Genomic DNA, 19,097 nt, shown 5'->3' with positions numbered 1-19,097 from the left:
TTGACTGGTCCCATAGCACCCATGTTGTGGGCTATTGCAGTGCAGTGGAAGGAGCCCAAGTTTAAACTTTGGCCACAACCTGGACCAGATTATTTTCAACCTCTTTGCCCTCATGCTGCTCCATTTGTTCATTTTTGAATGAGAGATAATCCTGATGCCCACATTGTCTAGTCAAGTTCAAGATTATATGTTCCTTTGGGCTATATTTAATGCCTGTATAGGCAAGTTCAGCTTAAGGATGGGTATATTTTCTCTGGGTGACTGCATGGGCAAGAGGAAATTTTAGCTGATCATTATTGCCTTATAATGTGTGCTAGCTATTAGTAAAATGGTTTACTAAGTCACTTATAGAAAGATAAGTGAAGTTACAGTCTGCTTGGGACTCTAAGTTTCATAGCTGAGTCTAAATCAAGGCTGGGCCTGTCTCTGTCTTAAAACTAAAGGCATCATCTAGGTAGCTCATCTTCTCTGCTTTGATGCAGAAATTTTTATTAGGCCACATGGTTATTTAATTTTTAGGTTCAAAGGCAGATTTTCTGAATGTTGGATCTTGGGGTCTACAGTCTCCGATATTAGATTTTCTAGTTCTGGTTTTGTTGTGAATCCAAGTTTAAGCCATCAAGTGAATTTAACACCTACTGCTTTGAGCTTTATCTGTCTTGAAGGCATTTGGAGGGCATCTACTGAGTGGGAGAGGCTGTATGTCTCTCAGGGAAGACCTAGGATTTTTAACACAGATTTCCACACTGGCAATTGGAAACATGACATTTGTTCTAAGTAGACTGTACCTACATGAGAAAATTCAAACTAGATTTGTGCAGTTGCTTTCCCACAAATTGTCTTTGCTGAGAAAATGGACAGGATTGTGATATTTCTCATTACTAAAACCGAAATAGGCACACTTGATCTTTTATGCATTGAAACAACTTTTTCTCTTTTTGGTTTTATTACAGACATCCTGTAAGTTTGGTCAAAATCATTTTATCAAAATCTAGTTTTATCCTGCAGCATGGAAGACCTAGTTCACCTTGCTTTCCTTAATTTCCCATACCTGAAGGAATTTATTTTGTCTTGGAGGGGAGGGAGGTTGTGAAGGATATTTGTGTCACCAAATCTCTCAGTGTTTTGTGACTTGGAGATTAGGGTTTGGCACTGAAAATGCAGGTAAGAGAACTTACCTTGTGGTCAGAGAACTTCCTCCCCAGCTAAGGAGTTTGTCATCCTGTAGGTGACATGGAGCCAGTAAAGGGTTTGTCACAGGGGCTGATGTGATTGTGTTAGAATTTTTTTTTTTTTTTTTTGACAGGCAGAGTGGACAGTGAGAGAGAGACAAAGAAAAAGGTCTTCCTTTTGCCGTTGGTTCACCCTCCAATGGCCGCCGCGGTAGCGCGCTGCGGCCGGCGCACCGCGCTGATCCGATGGCAGGAGCCAGGTGCTTATCCTGGTCTCCCATGGGGTGCAGGACCCAAGGACTTGGGCCATCCTCCACTGCACTCCCTGGCCACAGCAGAGAGCTGGCCTGGAAGAGGGGCAACCGGGACAGGATCGGTGCCCCGACCGGGACTAGAACCCGGTGTGCCGGCGCCGCAAGGCGGAGGATTAGCCTAGTGAGCCGCGGCGCCGGCCTTTTTTTTTTTTTTTTTTTTTTTTTGACAGGCAGAGTGGACAGTAAGAGAGAGAGAGACAGAGAGAAAGGTCTTCCTTTTTGCCGTTGGTTCACCCTCCAATGGCCGCCGTGGCCGGTGTGCTGCAGCCGGCGCACCACGCTGATCCGAAGCCAGGAGCCAGGTGCTTCTCCTGGTCTCCCATGCGGGTGCAGGGCCCAAGGACTTGGGCCATCCTCCACTGCACTCCCGGGCCACAGCAGAGAGCTGGCCTGGAAGAGGGGCAACCGGGACAGAATCCAGCGCCCCGACCGGGGCTAGAACCCGGTGTACCGGCGCCACTAGGTGGAGGATTAGCCTGTTGAGCCACGGCGCCGGCCCTGTATTGGAATTTAAGAATGGATTCAAAGACAGCGACCTGGGCAGAAGCTAAGTTGGGAGGCTTGAGCAATGGTCCAGCCCAGTACGATGAAGTTGCTGATGCTGTGGGGTCCAGAGGAGGGGTGGGATTAGGAGATAAATATATATCTTGCCATCTTTCTGGATGTTGTGGGGATAGAAGACTGAGGAATGTAGTCTTTAGGGGCACGGAAGTGCTGAACATGGCATAAAGCAGGGCTCCCTCTCTCTGTTGGCAGTAGATTGTCTTTGCCAGGCCTCGCTGCTGTCCACAGCTTCCCTTTGCTCTCCTGTACTCCTGTCTTGCATCAGCCAAGGTTGGGGGAGGTCTGAAAGATCAGCTTTGTTTTTCTTCCAACTTGTACTCTGAACCCTGTTAGCCAACAGGATTGGCACTGCCTCATGGCCACAGTCAGTCCCAAATTAAACAACCTCCTTATGAAATCCTACAGGCGGGCTGTGGCTTTGTGCCTCTGAGCGTTTCCTCCCACTTGCTTTGGTCCAGTGGCCATGCCCTGTTGAACAAGTGAGAAAGTGCAGTCCGCGTCCCAGGGTTTTCTGCTCAGTGGGGCCAGCCACAAGTGTGGCCAGGTGTAAATCAATAGTTGTGAGCCACCTCTGACTATGGCCTTCAGGAAGGCACATCCTGTTATCCCAAGGGAATGTTGACGCATGATTTTCTTCTCCAAGCGTGTTAACTACAGAAATCCTTTCAGTCCAGAGTGTGCAGTCTTCATAAAATGAATTTGTCATGATTGGAAAAGTGTTGTTGTTGTTGTTAGGGGAACGATAACAGAGCTATTCTTTGAGCACTGTATGCTCAGAGTGCAAAGGCCCCTGCTTATTATTCAATTGGATTTCCTGGGGGAGGATTTTGGTGATGCCGTGTTCTTGGTGCTCCTGAAATGACAGTGGAAGAGAACTTTTTTAGTTTGATGGCAAAATTATTTGCACCGCATTGGATTCAGAGAGACAAATAGGGAGCTTTCCTCAAACACATGAAACATAAGAGTCAGCCCCGGGACCACCCTGGAACTCCTCAGACCCTAAGTGGCTAGCAGCGAGCTGGCTTCCCTAGGCTTGGCAGTCACCCCCTGAGGAGCCGCTTGTCCTGGGGCAGTTGGTTGGCTTGTCAGGCTGCCCAGTGTGGTTGAAGTGTGAGGTGACTAGAATTCTCTGGGAGGCCGTTTTGGCCCATTTGTCTGTTGCTATAACAAATGTGTTAGTTCAGACAACTGGGTCATCTGATGAGTAGAAATTCAATCTACACATAGGGATTAACTATTCATTGTTACCCTGGCCACAGCAAACTTCTTTGACAGAGGCAAGAGGAAAATAAAGTCACTTAGTGTTAAGACAGTGACACTTAATCATTAAGAAAATGATTTCTAGTATGTAAAGAGAATCCTTTGCTAATTTGGATTAGGTTACTTTATTAGATATGGTACAGTGTCTGAAAGTTCAGAACAGATGATTTCTGACTTAAAAATCGGGAGATTTTTACCTGTAGGAATTCTAGCGGTCTTGGGACATGTGCTGATTCAGAAGCCAAAGCCAAAGGCCAGTTTGGTTTAAGTAATCGCAGCTGGCAAGTATTTATTGCATGCCATGCACTTTGAGAGAGACAGAGAACACACACAGGTTATAAAGACTTGCCTTCCGTGAGTTATCTCTGCAAAGAGGCAAGACAAAGACACATCAGACAATTCCAAGTAACAGTGAGAGATTATGTCTAAACTGTTCATATGCACAAAATCTGAACTAGCACAGTTTGTAACTGCGGGACATGTCAGGGCTACAGAAGTCTGAGTCTGTTTTGAGAGAAAGACAAGATTTGAGGGAGAAAACAAGAAGATCCCCCAGGTGAAGGTAACAGGACATAGTTTATTATTTTTAAAGAATGACAGAGAAAGAACGAGAGAAAGATAGAGGAAAGACAGAGGAAGAGATCTTTCATTGGCTGATTTCATCCCCCGAATGAACCAGGAATCTGAAAGCCAGGAACCTGGAACTGGGTCTCCCACATGGGTGCAAGGGTTCAAATACTCGGCCCACCTTTTGCTGCCTTCCCAGGTACATTAACAAGGAACTAGAATAGAATCAGAGCAACCAGGACTGGAACTGGCACTCTAATATGGGATGCCAGTGTCACAGGCAGTGGTTTCACCCACTGTGCCACGATGCTGGCCCCAACAGGACACAGTTCAAAGCAAGCAGCACTGAGACTGGCTTTTAGATGGGAGCACAAACAGTGGTTCAATCTGAGTAGTGTTTGCTGAGCAGTTAGTGCATAGCAGGCACCATGCTTTAAAGATGAATGAGGTACAGTCCTCAGCCTCCAAGTCGCTGACAGTGTAATAGGGGTGAGTGAAGTTGGTTGCCACTCTTGGAACACAGGTGTCTCCATTTACAGGCTTTGGGAATTACAGTCTGGAATGGTGATATCTTTGGAAATGGCACATAGGGCAGCCACCGATTGCAGAGTTGAGCTCCACCTGTTCCAGCACATTCTTGGCTCAGGGTGGTCACTCAGTGGCTGCAAACCAAGCCACTAGAACAGCAGTCCCATAGGGTTCAGCCCTAAGAACCTCTTGGTGTGACTACACCAACGAAATAGCCTCCCATGCTTTTCTGGCATTAGCCTAGTGGGCTCAGGCTTAAAGATATGTCAGCCTGTCTTGCCAGCTGCCCAAGGGTAAGAGAATAAAGTGGTGCTGTGGTGGGAGAGCCGGGCCTCTGTCCTCCCAGGAAGGTCCAATCACAGCCGTCGCTGGAACAGAAGGTCTTATTTTAAGAAGAAATCTACTCGATGCCAATGTAGTCAGGAAAACATTTTAAAAATAATTTCTATTAGGAATACACATTCAGTTTGGTCTTTAAAAATAGGACAATAATGAATGTTGCCTGTTTCCAAACACAAATGTCATTTAAATGCTGCCAGTTTGCTTTGTTTGTTCCTGGGCTCTTGTGAGGTTCTGAGGATAAAATATGTACTTACTAAAATGACTTTAAACAAATTATACCTCTGTCTGCAATTCAGTGAAGTGACTCCTTTGGCAGGATTGGGTTGAATTTCGATAAACTCTTGCTGAAGAGTAAAGAAACTGTGGAGCTGCTCTACTTAGTAGCTGATCCCTCTTCCTATTCAGTGTGTGATTTGCTGTGACCAAGTGCCAGTAGTGCAAGAAGAATGTGCTCTCTGGGTTTATCTGTTTTTGTCATTACGGCTCCGCTAAGCTCATGAGCCCTCCATGCGGGCTTACCAATGCTCTTGCCCTTGTCAGATGAGCCTTGCAGGCACTGCACACCATGTCATGCCTGGTGTCGGCATGGGTCTGGGCTGTGGCAGAAAGCAAGAAGGGAGCGCTCGTCTGTAGTGATAAAGCCCTGTGCATAGCCAGGCCTGGGAGCTTTTAGTATCCCTTGATGAATCCCTAGATAATTATTTAGCCTTTATATCCATCCCCAAGAAAGTCTTAAGCGATTTGAGTGTTCTTATAGCGTTTCCAGATAAGGAACCTCATCTACAACAAAAAGAATGCCTGAGCTGGCTTATAACCAGCATGGGGATGATAGAAACTTAGACGAGTGGAGTGGCGTGGAACAGAGTGGGCTCCTGGTGGGTGCTCCGGTCTCCACACTGTCTCCATTCCACTGGGTTAGGCTTCACGGCTTCCCTCGCGGGCATTAGTCCTAGATTTAGTGCAAGTTGTCAGGGTGTCCTGGGGAAGGCAGTGATCGGAGATGTGGATTCAGAGGGATGGGGCAGAGGGAGGAAGAGAAGCCACTGCAGTTCCCACCTGAGCAGGGAGATAAACAAGCAGGTCCCTTAATCTTTCACCATCCTGAATCCCTCATCTTTCCTTTCTCAGCGAGCAGAGCTGACATCTGATAAAGACATGTACCTTGACAACAGCTCCATTGAAGAAGCGTCGGGAGTGTATCCTATTGATGACGATGACTATGCTTCTGCGTCTGGCTCGGGTAAGGCTGGCTCCTTCTCACTGCTGGGCGCCATTCTGTCTACACGCACACACCTTTCACTGTCCCTCCTTCAGGGAGACGGGCGGGAAGCACTGCTGAAGTGCCAGGGGTGAACTTTTGCTCTCCACCTCTTAGGACTGGATTTCACTGAGCCTCCGACTTCTCACTTTTTTTTTTTTTTTTTTTTTTTTTTTTTTTTGACAGGCAGAATGGATAGTGAGAGAGACAGAGAGAAAGGTCTTCCTTTGCCGTTGGTTCACCCTCCAATGGCCGCTGCGGCCGGCGCATCGCGCTGATCCGAAGCCAGGAGCCAGGTGCTTCTCCTGGTCTCCCATGCGGGTGCAGGGCCCAAGCACTTGGGCCATCCTCCACTGCCTTCCCGGGCCATAGCAGAGAGCTGGCCTGGAAGAGGGGCAACTGGGATAGAATCTGGCACCCCAACCGGGACTAGAACCCAGTGTGCCGGCGCAGCAAGGTGGAGGATTAGCCTGTTAAGCTACAGCACCAGCCACCGACTTCTCACTTTTAAATGGAAATTAATAATCATCCTTGTCACATAGAGCTGTTACGACGATAAAAGGAATTGAATTAGAATTTGGGTGCTTGGTACACTGTTTTCTACCAATGTTAGCTTTAGCTTTTTATGTTTGTTTGGTTTTTTTTTAAAGTTTTTGTTTGAGAAGCAGAGAAAAACAGAGAGAGAAACTTCAGCAGACAGACAGACACAGTTCCGATCCTGTGTTTCATACCCCAGATGCCCACAATAGCTGGAGCTGGACCAGGCTGAAGTAAGAGCTATTTAAAAACTCAGTCCAGGTCTGCCATATGGGTGACAGGGAGCCAAGTGCCTGAACTACCACTTCCTGCCTCAGGAGGGAGCCAGAATCAGGAGCCAGAGCAGGGGCTTGAACCCTGGTACTCCAAAATAAGGTACAAGCATCTTAACCACTAGGCTGCAAAGACCATGGGCCAGCTTTTAATTTTATCATTGAGAACTTCAGAGTGATGTCATGAAATTGCTCAAACACTAGTTTCATGAAGCCACTTACTTGCCCTATGTTGAAGATTATAGATGAGACCTATACATTTTGCATTGCATATTGTATATACATATGCATAGTACAATGCTCTAAAGTAGGAGGGAAAATGTAGCAGCCAAGTAAAATGTTAATACAATGATATCCTCAACTTGCTTGGTTTACCAGGGTACTTCAAAAACTGTGAAAAATGGAATTAAAAGACAAGTTTATTTTGGTGCAATTATGTTTTGAAATCTGTCATCTTTTTTATTTTTTATTTTTTTAAAGATTTTATTTATTTGAAAGAGTTACACAGAAAGAGGAGAGGCAGAGAAAGAGAGAGAGAGAGAAAGAGAGAGAGAGAGATGTCTTCCATCTGATGGTTCACTCCCCAATTGGCTGCAACAGCCAGAACTGCGCTGATCCAAAGCCAGGAGCCAGGAGCTTCTTCCAGGTCTCCAACGCAGATGCAGGGGCCCTAGGACTTGGGCCATCTTGTACTGCTTTCCCAGGCCATAGCAGAGAGCTAGTTGGAAGTGGAGCAGCCGGGTCTCAAACCGACGCCCATATGGGATACCGGTGCCCCAGGCCAGGGCGTTAACCCGCTGCACCACAGCACTGGCCCCATCTGTGATCTTTTTTAAAAATGATTTATTTATTTGTTTGAAAGAGTTAGAGAGAGAGAGAGAGAGGAGAGATCTGTCCGCTGGTTTACTCCCCAGATGGCTGCAATGACTTGGGCTATATCAGGCTGAAACCAGGAGCCAAGAGCTTCCTTTAGGTCTCCCATGTGGTACAAGGACCCAAACACTTGGGCCATCTTCCACTGCTTTTCCCCGGCCATTAGCAGGAAGCTGGATGGGAAGTAGAGCAGTCAGGACATGAATTGGGATGTGTTGCAGGTATTGGCTTTACTTACTGCCCCACAACAGTAGTCCTGAAATCCATGATCTTTTAAAAGTTTGTGGGAAATGCATGTTATGGAAAAACAATAAATGGATTTCAAAAATTTTTTCACCAAAATAAACATGTTTTATGAACTTTTTAAAGTATCCGTCACATTAGGTATCTGTTACCTTTGCAGTGCTGCAGAACAAGCCACCCAAAACTTCGTGGCGTAGAGCAACCTTCATTCATCTAATTCATTATTCTTCATGCTGGTGATGTAGGCTGGGCTCACAGGGCTTCTTCACACGCTGGTTGTCAGCTGCAGGTCGGATATGCAGCCTTGCTGTTCTTGGCCGGACTCTCTCATATCTCAGGGACTGCTGAGCAGACTTGGCACTGGTCAACACAGTGTCTCATCCTCCAGGTGGCCAGCCATTTGTTCATAGGGAGAGAGGCGGGTACCTCAAGGTAGCAAGCAGAAGTGTGCAAAGCTTCTTGTAGCCTGGGCTTATAACTTGGCACGATGTCATTTCTGCTGTGTTTCATAGGTCACAGCAAGTTGGAAGGCCACATTTCAGTGAAGGACACTACAAAGTCACATGTAGAATCAGTGGGTACAGGAGGGATAAAGACTTCTGGTCTTTTTGCCATCTACCATACTTGGTAAATATTTTACCTGTGCCAGAAACAGCCCCCAAGAAGCTGAGAAAAAGGAAGAGCTTGTACACTTGTTTAATTAGTGGTCAGGCTGGGAATTTGTGGTCAGCAGCATTCCAGGGAAGTTTATCCAGACTTTCCTCTTTTTTTAAATATATTTATTTGAAAGGCAGAGTTACAGAGAAGGAGAGACAGAGCAAGAGTGAGGGATATCTTCCATCTGCTGGTTACTGCCCAAAGGCCACAACATCCAGGGCTGGACCAAGCAGAAGCCAAGAGCCAGGAACTCCACCTAGGTCTTCAGTATACGTGGCAGGATCCCAGGCATTTGGACCATCTGCTGCTTTCCCAGACACCTTAACAGGGAGCTGAATCAGAAGTAGAGCAGAAAGAACTCCAGCCAGCACTTATATGGGATGCTGGTGTTTTAGGTGGTGGCTTAACCTGAGCCATAAACTGGCCCCTATCCAGACCTTCCATACTTGGGGTTTTTATTACAGATTTGATAGATACTCAAGGCTAGTCTGAGCTTAGATGTCTGGCAACCAGATTGACCTAGGCTCAGAATGACCCAGAACAAATTAAAACAACTGTGTCTTTGATAGAGATCTAACCATATAACAAATGAATTTTTTAAGCTGGAAAATGGCAAGTCTGAGAAAGACAAGCATGGTGGTGGCTGACCTAGTAACAATGAGTTTACAATGCAATCCTAATGTAAAAATAGCCCCAGTTATTCCTGGGAGAGTGATATACATCACACACGCAGTGAGTGTGAGTGTGAGAAGAGTTGTTCTCCATTGCCCACAAGCCTATTAATATCTTTCACTCATGGCACCTCTTTAATTTTATCACCTCAAAAGTGCTGTGTAACTGTCATTTTCAGAATGTCTTGGGAAATAATAAATACAGGTACTTCTTGAATCTTAGGGTCTGAGAGTTATTACGGATCTGTAGAGGCTGTCTAAGTCACTTTAATGATTTTATTGATTGTTCTGAAATTTGATTTAAAGAAAACTCTCCTGCCCTTCCCCCTCGTGCAGGTGCAAGGCAGTTGGAGTGGATCATTTGAAATCCAGGATTTGTAGTCAGATCAACCTGGGGCTTACATGTGCGCCAAGGTTGCTTCTGTTACAGCTCTAGCCTAGGGCGGATGGTGGTTGTGAAAAAGTGAACATCCTTGACTTTGGAAAGCACCTGTGCTGTATGCCAGATATTGCTTTTCAGCTTACTACTTACAGTAAGCTATGACTAGAATACGTGAGATGTTGTGTGCCAGGCATATGTGAGATACCGTGCGCCAGGCACTGCTCTAATCCTTATAAACATCCCTCTAAGGATAGGTTCTACAGGTTGAGTATCTCTTATTCAAAATGTTTGCAACCAGAAGTATGTCAGATTTGGTTGTCTTTTTTTTTGGTGGAGGGGGGAAATACTTGCATATACACAATGAGATATCTTGGGGCTGGGGACCTAGTCTAAACAAGAACTCATTTATATTTCATATACACATTATACACAAAGCCTGAAGGTATTTTGGCAATGCTTTTAGTGCACTTGTGTTTTGATCATGACTTGTCACATGAAGATAGGCATGCAGTTTTCCACTGTGACATGCTGGCGCTCAGAAAGTATCAAATTTTGGAGCATTTGAGGTTTTCACAAGAGTGATCTCTAACCGATATTATTGTTTCCATTATCTAAGATTCCAGAAATCTTTAAGAAAATATTTATTTGAGAGAGAGAAAGAGAGAGAGGCATTCCCATCTGCTGGTTCAGTCCCCAAATGCCCACAACAGTTGGGACTGCACAGAGACTGAAGCCAAGAACTGTTTCATATTACTTGACCCTTGACCACCATCTCCCACTATCCACATTAACAGGAAGCTGGAGTCAGTAACCAGATCTGGGAATTGAATCCAGGCACTGCAGTGTGGGATGAAGATGTCTCAAATGCTAGGTCCTAATACTACTACAAAGGGGATTAGGTTTCAACATGTGGATTTTGGGCAGACACCAACATTTTCAGACCATAGCATAAGCAGAAGATAATGTTATTTAAAAACAATAAAAAGGAGGTAAGCATTGTGGTGCAGCATATGCCATATTGGGATTTCCTAGCTTGAGTCTTAACTATTCTGCTTCCAATATAGCTTCCTGCTAATGTGCCTGGGAGGCAGCAGATGATGTCCCAGGTACTTGGATCCCTGCAACCCCTGTGGGAGACCTGGGTGGAGTTACTGGATCCCAGTTTCAGCCTCAGCTGTTGGAGCAGTTGGGCTTTCAACCAGATCTCCATCTGCTCCTCTGTCTCTCTGCCTTTCAAATAAATAAATAAATATTTTTAAGCCATAACGAGATGAAATAGAATGAGCAGTTCTATGCTGGAAAGATGGCAGAAAGCTTCAGAGAGAGGATGCCATTGATGCTGCCTTGATGGGATGAGCAGGGACTTCAAAGGGGAAGACAGGCTTTGTGGTGAATATTTCAGACAGAAGAGCTAGAAAGTAGAGAGAAGGGAGAAGTGATCTAGGGGGGCTCCCAGGTTTCCGGTATGGGCAAGAGGGTTACTCTTCTTATTAACAGTAGTAAAAACAGTAGCCTAGCTCCTTGATGCAGATTACTCCACTGGCTCAAACTTAACAAGGCTAACTTGAAGAATTTTTGGCTTTACTGGTCTCTTCTCACACATAGATTGCCCCCAATCCTAGTTTTCTGACTCATATTTGGAACTCTTGGGCAGCAAGGAGTCCTTGGAGCAGGTGTTCAGCTAGCAGTTAAGATGCCTGCATCCTGTATCGGAGCACCTGCATTCAGTACCCAGCTCTGGTTTCATGCTAATGTAGACTCTGGGAGGCAGCAATGATGGCTTAAGTAGTTGGATCCCTGCCACCCACATGGGAGACCTAGATTGAATTCCCAGCCTTGGCCTGGGAGTGAAGCATTAGGAGAGTGAAACAGTGGATGAGAGCACTCTGCCCCACCCCTTGCTTTCACTCTTAAATAAATAAAATGTGCTCTTAAGAGCCCTTAATTGGAAAATTTCATTTCTCATTGAAATTTCACTCTTTGTAGAAAAACATTCACTGTAGGAACAAGTCAAGTATGTTATATATGTCCAAAATGTGAGTGGATAATCAGGCTAATATAAAAAGAACAGTGTATTTCTGGAACTATCGTTAATGACTTGTTTTTACATTATATATGCACAGAGTACTTCCAAATATATATCATGTCTGTTTGGTAACATGCAACTCTGAGTTGTTATTATACTACTTTACAGGTGAAGAAACTAAGACTCAAATAATTAATACTTGCCCAAGATTATAGAGCTAATAAATGCCAGAACCATTACTATATTTGTTTTTTCTAATAACAAACCCTATATTTATTCCAATATGCCCTGCCATTTCTTCCATATAATAAAAAATACTATATTCTGAAGGTAAAGAAGACAGTCAACAAATTAAGAAATGAACCATGGCCATTGCACTGTTCCCAGCATGTTATCTCTTGCTTCCAAACTGTTTATTGTGTTGAGACGATTCTGTGAAAAATACTCATTCTTTTCAAGAATTTAGAGGTATTCATTATTTATTCTTGTGTGAGGAAGCAGGTTAGTTTGAGTTTATTTTGAGTTGTTACATGTCTGACAAATGATTAATTTAAAATAAGCTGTATTTATTTGAATGTTAGAATTCTTAAATGCTGTTCTGGTAAAAAATCAAAAAGTGCCTGGGTGAAAAGTCATTAATTAATCACTTGTTGAACAAAAATCAGATCAGAGTCCATTATGTCTCAGAAATTGTGCTTTGTGCTCTAGCTGTAAAACAGGTAACAGTTCCTTGGCCTGATGGAGTTTCCAGTCTGGTGGGGGAGTTATTTGTCTAACTGCTTAATCAGTAAACAAATAAGTAATTACAAATTTGTGTTAAATGCAATTAAGGTAAGGAAGATAATGCTAAAAATGATTTGATAAAGAACTCTGACCTAATACAGAAGGCAGGTCTTCCCCGACATCTGGTGTGAATTCGGAATGAACTAAATGAGGGCTTCAGCCAATCAGGGGATTTAGAGGTCAGCAAGAACAGTGGTGCTCAAGGAAGCAGAATAAAGAAGCTGGGGCCAGACTACACAAAGCTGGGCTGCTGCATTTCTGTGTATCCTAAGAACCGTTGGGTGCCAATGTAAGAGTTTTAAATGGGGGTGATGGGGCCACACAGTTTGTGAGCAGTGGACTGTACTATGAGGGCCTGTTAGGAGGAAGGCAGATACAGAGATTCATGTCCCAGAACTGTAGAAAGGTGTTACAGAGCAGAGATATTAAGAAGGTACAGCCAGTAGGACTGGGTGAAGGGTTCTATATGGAGATAAGAAAGAGGAAGTTAGAGTCTGAATATGTAAGAACAGAATTTCAGCCTCTGCAAGGGGGGAGAAGACTGGTTTGTGGGGGTTGAGGAGGAGAGAGCCTAAATTCTGAATTGGACAAGTTAGAGGTGTGTAATGTTTTGAGTCATTCAAGTGAAAGTGTCAAGTAGGCTTTTGGATATATGAATCTGAATTTTAGTTGAGACGATTAAAAACATTTGGGTGTTAATCTGTTTTTAGATGGTTTATTGAAGCCATGAGTGTGGGTGAGGGAGAAAGTATAAAATAAGAGGCCTATGGCTGAACCTTCAGGAACTCTGATAACTGATGTCCAGGTAGAGGGGGAATAAACCTGCAAAGGAGACTTAGAATAGCCAGAAAGGTAGGGGAAAGCCAGGAAGTCACAGGAGCCCAGAGAAATACGGTGTATCAAGGAGATGGCAGTTGACAGTGTCCAGTGGTCCAAGAAATTCTATTAGTTGGGGAGCACTCTGAAAATACTATTGCATATGGCAATGTAGAGGACATTTGGTGACGTTAGGCAAACAGGATGACCAGTGTGGTGATAGGGAAACCCCAACTGCAAGGAGAAAAGCAGAGTAGAGCAGTTGATGGGGTCAGGAGCAAACCAGTGTCCACATGCTCCTTGGAGAAGAGAGAGGGCAGGAGCTCACCATGAGACAAGGAGTCAGTTGTGAGAAAGTTTTCCTTTCCTATGTTTGTTTTGTTGTGTTTTTAGAATGGGAAAGGGAGCGTATGTCAGTATAGACAAGAAGATGTCTCATTGAACAGGAGAAATTGAACATGGCAAGTGAAAAGAGAGCTACTTGAGATGTTCAGAATAACAGCATTCTAGAAAAAACCTCCAGGGCACCTATAGCTGCCTTTGAAGTCAGTCTCTTCAGGGCAGCAAAGACCAGAGAGAGGCTTGTGCTAGTTTCTTAAGGAGTAGTGTTTTCAAAGAACATGGTTTTGTCAGTAACAGCCTTCGATCATGTAGAAATCAGCTTGACTTCCCTTATTTTTCCAGGAGCTGACGAGGACATAGAGAGTCCAGAGCTGACAACATCTCGACCATTTCTAAAGATACCATTCACTAGTGCTGCTCCCAAAGTGGAAACCACAACACTAAAGATACAAAACAAGATGCCCGCCCAGACGAAGGTGCGTTTTTCCTTGCCTTGTGTTATCAGGTCATCAGGTCATTTTAAAGCTCCTCTTTTTTTTTTTTTTTTAATTGCACAGAACAGTCCTTTTAAGAGGTGCCATTTAAAGTTATGGGGCAAATGATTTTTTTTGGTAAGATTTACTTCATTTCTTTGAAAGGCCAAACAACAGAGAGAGAGGGAGGAGAGACAGAGGCAAAGAGATCTTCCATCTGCTGGTTCACTACCCAAAGGACTGCAATGGCCAGGGCTGAGCTAGGCCAAAGCCAGGAGTCTAGAACTCCATCTGGGTCTCCTATGTGGGTGGCAGGGACCCAAGAACTTGAACCATCACCTGCTGCCTTCCCAGGCTCATTAGCTGACAGCTGGATCTGAAAGGGAGCAGCCAGAACTCAAACTGCTGCTCCAGTATTAGATCTGGCATTGCAGGCAATGGTTTAACTTGCTGTGCCACATGCTGGCCCAACCTGTCTTTGAAAGTCTTCATGAAAAATGGAAGTAAAAGATAATTTTTGTGTGAAATAATTTTGACATGCATGTAGTATTTTTTCATAATACACATTTTCATGAACATTTTTTTTTTTGAAAGGCAGAGATAGACAGGGAGAGGGAGGAAGGGAGAGAGAGAGAGAAAGATCTTCCATCTGCTGGTTCACTCCCCATATGACCATAATGGCCAGGGCTGGGCTAGGCCAAAACCAGGATCCAGGAACTCCATCCAGATTACCCACATGGGTTGCAGGGGCCCAAGTACTCAGGGCATCTTCCACTGCTGCTTTCCCAGCACATTAGCAGGGAGTAGGATCAGAACCAGAAGTCAGGACTCAAACTGGCACTCATGTGGAATGCTGACATCACAGGTGGCGGCACTTAACCTGCTGCACTACAACACTAGCCCTTTTCATGAACTTTTGGAAGACTCTCTATATACATGGATTTCAAAACTTTTTTGCCCAAAAATAAATTTGTCTTTAATTCCATTTTACATGAACTTTTTGAAATACCCTCATATAATTGTAAATGACTCTTTCTTATTCTTTATGATTATTTTGGCACTTAGCCATTTAACTACTTTTATCACCCATGCCTAACATATATGAATATTTTTCACATGGCACTCCTTCTTAAGTCCAGTTAAGAAGCAAAACCTTACTGATTTGGCTTAAGCCAAGAAAAAAAAAAAAATTTCTCCATTTCCTAGAGAGTTCTCTGATTTAAACCACTGTGAACTTTACATATGTTGAAGTGGGCAGTGGAATGAAACTCCAAGTTACATCTTGAAATTGTGCTTACCTCAGTAAGTCATTTCTCAGAGTTTCCTTGAGACCCCATCAGCAGTTTGGAAACTTTGATCTCTTACAATAATGACGAACCTGGGCACATCTGTATAAATGCGCTTCGAGACCTGACTTATTAAGAATGAGGTCTTTGGCCTTAGAACAGACCAAATATACCCAGCAAATGAAAATTGTAGGTTCATGATTTTGGCCTTATTAGTTTATTAGATTTTGGCCTTATTATATTGCCGTTAGCTGACCACGTTTTAATAGGTAGGCTATTTAAGTTGGAAAATGCATTTTAAAAGTCTGGAGAAAACCTAAGTTTTACATCATGGGTCCAGTCAAATTTCTTAGCTTCTGTGCCATTCTTTATGGATCATTAAGATTAAATGGGAGTGCTTGTAGCTTTGGCACTTGAGACCTAGTAAGCATTCTGTAAGCATTGATTGCATTTGGTAGAGCAGAAGAGACCAAGCCAGTTCACCAAACGAGCATGTGTGGTAAGTGCAGTGGTGGAGTTTGCAGACAATTCGGGGGCAGCATACCGCTTTTGAAAACAAACAAACCGAAGCATCCCCTTTTGGAACGCTCCCGTATTCTGATTAGACAGGAAGTCCGTGGAAGGCTGTTTTACACAGGTAGTGAGGGGTCTTCTCTGGAGCAGGGCGTGCCTCTCTGCAGGCAGAAACGTAAGTGGGCTTTTCATACCCTGACCCAAACCTTGTTTCTCCCTCATCTTCGGTGTCCCCAAGTGCCTGCGACCAGCCTGATGAATGACACAGCCAGATGGGTTTATGTTGATGTGGAGCAGCCAGGGCAACAGCCCTGTCCAGACTGGTGTGCTCTCTGTAGGATTCAGAAGGGTTAGTCAGTGTTAGTGGCAAACTGATTGCACAAGCTGGGAGATAGAAAGGAGATAGGAAAAGAAATACTCTTTGAGGACCAAGGCAGATATCCCTAGTATATGATGATGGCTCCCTGCATGGAAGCTCCTCCATTGGTGTCTAAACTGAATCAGTGTAAGAGGAGAGAAGTGGAGAAATGAGAAGCATCAAGTGCAATTGGTAGTAGGATGGCTGCCCGCCAGAGTGTGTATGTATAGTTATGCAGTATGGCTCTTGTAAGATGCATTTTTTTAATCTACGACGTTTGTTTGACCACTGTTCATGATGAAATCTCTTGAAGTCAGTCACCATTAGGACTCACTAGCTTGAGGCAAGGAACTCTGCTGGGAGAATTTTGGCTTTTAGTGATATAGCTGAATTCTAAGCAAAACCCAATTTGACGTGGAGTTTTGTGGATTTGTTTATGACAGTGAATTGGAAATGGACTTAAATTTTCTAAAAATTGGCTTTAAGATAGTAATTGCATAAGATCAAGATGGAGAATAAAAGATATTTGGCAGATGAGTTTAGAAATTGAAGATTCCGAAACATCTTAATACATTTATATTCCTGCTACAAATTGTGTTCAGTATAGCAATAAAAATTCGTCCATTCATGGTAGATTTGTTGAGTGCTCTTCATTATGTGTCAAACTCTTGTTCTAGGCCCTGATTATGATGATATTGATAATGAATAAAAATGAAGATAGGGATTCAATTTTCCATTTTACAGTTACATGATACAACTGAATTAAACATTGCCTCTAGGATACCATTAGTGTAAATGTTGATGTTGAATGGGTCTCACAGTGACACTAATGTCACCATTCTAGATACTCTATCTAGTCTGCAGTAAATTTATGTGACTAAAAATTAAACAGAGACAATTATTGGTTCAAGCAGATCATCACTTGTCATCTTTGACTTCCAATTCATGTCCATGGCTTCCAAACAGACATGGACATGACAGATCTTTAATCAGTTTCATTTAGTGTTTGGTGCTGCCCCTGTAAAATTTCATTTTGTTCATGTATACAAAAGTAAGGTATTTCAGATTAGATCTCTACAGTAGAATGATTTCTTCTTAGTCAAGCCTCTGCTTCCATATAATAAAACTTTTCAATAAAAAAAAAAAATGATTGTTCCACGAGGGCACCCTGAGGCTTGTGCACTGTGGACTATTCCTCCAAGTGCGGAGTGACCCCAGCCCTGGGGAGCCTTCCATCCATGCCCTAGGATCCCCAGGATGCATGTTTCTTTGAGCCTACTACTCAATCAAAAGCTGAATCACATGGGTCTTAAATGACTTTAGGGACTCAAAAAATCTGAGATGATATCATGTGATTTTTCATAATAATGGACAAAGATGATACAGGTAAATTAAGCCCAATTTCAAATATAAAGGTTCAAAAAGTTAAGTTTTTTTTAATAACAAAAATACAACTTCAAAAAGTTCAAGGAAAATAAAAATTAATTTTGTTGCAAAATTACTTTTTGAAATCCAAATACAGATTTTTTAAAGCTTATTTTTAATTATTTGAAAGGTAAAAAGACAAACAGATACACAAATCTCTCATCTGTTGTTTTACTCCCCCAAAAATGCCTGCAAAAATCCATGGCTGGGCCAGGCTAAGGCCAGGAGCTGAGAACTAATTCTGAGTATCTCAGGTGCGTGGCAGGAACCCAACTACATGAGCTGCCACCTGCTGCCTTCCAGGATTCATAATAGCAGAAAGCTGGAATTGGGAGTGGAGCCCAGACTCCAAACCTAGGCACTCCAATACGGTATGCAAGTATCCCTAGTGGTGTCTTCACCTAGCCTAGATTTTTTGTGATACACATTTTCCAAGCACTTTTTGAAACCTCTCGTGTTACAGAGGTTATTTATGTCCATCTCATTTCCCATCAGAACTTGCATACCCCCTTTCCTGTTCACAAACCCATCTACCACTTGATTTCTCTCTTCCTTTTCCTAATCTCTACTAGCAAAGCTTTTTTAAAAAAAAAAATATTTATTTATTTGAGAAGTAGAGTTACAGACAGAGGGAGGGAGGGAGAGAAGAGAGAGAGAGAGAGAGAAAGAGAGAGAGAGAGAGATGTCTTCCATCTGCTGGTTCCCTTCCCAAATGGCCACAACGGCCAGAGCTGAGCCGATCCAAAGCCAGGAGCCAGAAGCTTCTTCTGGGTCTCTCACACAGGTAGAGGGGCCCAAGCACTTGGGCTATCTTCTACTGCTTTCCCAGGCCATAAACAGAGAGCTGGACTGGAAGAGGAACAGCCTGGACACAAACTGGGACCCATATGCGTTGCCAGCACTGCAGGTGGAAGATTAGCCTAGTATGCCACAGCACCAGCCCTACAAAGCGCTGTTAATGAGCAGAGAAAAGTTCCCTGGGTTAGAATGCAGGTAATCTATTCTCTGGTTCCTCGTCTCTCCTACTGGACAGCCAATTAGTGATGTGCATTCCATGAAAAGAATGGAGAAAACTCAGGCCTCTGATTTACCTTGGAACATGAAGGCCTAAGACTGCCTTTCCTATTTTATTCTGTCATAGTAACAGAGAGAACAGTAAAACTTTGGGTTCATGTTGTGCAACGGTGATTGACAATTCCTCTGTGGGTTCTGCTTTTTGTAATCATGACAGGTTGAAGTTTAGGCAGTGTAAGTTTTCTCGTGCTTGGGAGTAAAGGCATTCTTTATCATGCACCATCTATAGTAGAAACCTGGGTTCTCATCCACTGAGGCAGGGACCTGCTGCTCTTGCATACATAGAGTTCAAATGAATATACTTTGTATAGCATGTGATCCTCCCTAGAAATGAGGCTGACTGTAAGGCAACCTAAGAAGG

General features: G+C 43.7%; 1 protein-coding gene across 2 annotated transcripts in view; it reads left to right on the top strand.

Annotated features, from left to right (window-relative positions):
• The window catches only part of SDC2 (syndecan 2), a 120,825-nt gene that overhangs the window by 95,974 nt on the left and 5,754 nt on the right, over positions 1 to 19,097 (top strand). For both annotated transcript variants that reach the window (XM_062188204.1, XM_062188203.1), the window contains exons 2-3: positions 5,876 to 5,987; positions 13,950 to 14,083. In XM_062188204.1, the coding sequence (XP_062044188.1) occupies positions 5,876 to 5,987; positions 13,950 to 14,083 (246 nt within the window). The remainder of the gene's footprint in view (positions 1 to 5,875; positions 5,988 to 13,949; positions 14,084 to 19,097) is intronic.

Source organism: Lepus europaeus, chromosome 4 (genome assembly GCF_033115175.1).
Source record: "Lepus europaeus isolate LE1 chromosome 4, mLepTim1.pri, whole genome shotgun sequence".
NCBI classification, from domain to species: domain Eukaryota; kingdom Metazoa; phylum Chordata; class Mammalia; order Lagomorpha; family Leporidae; genus Lepus; species Lepus europaeus.
Note: the sequence above shows the minus strand (reverse complement) of the source record. Positions and strands in the feature narration are given on the sequence as shown.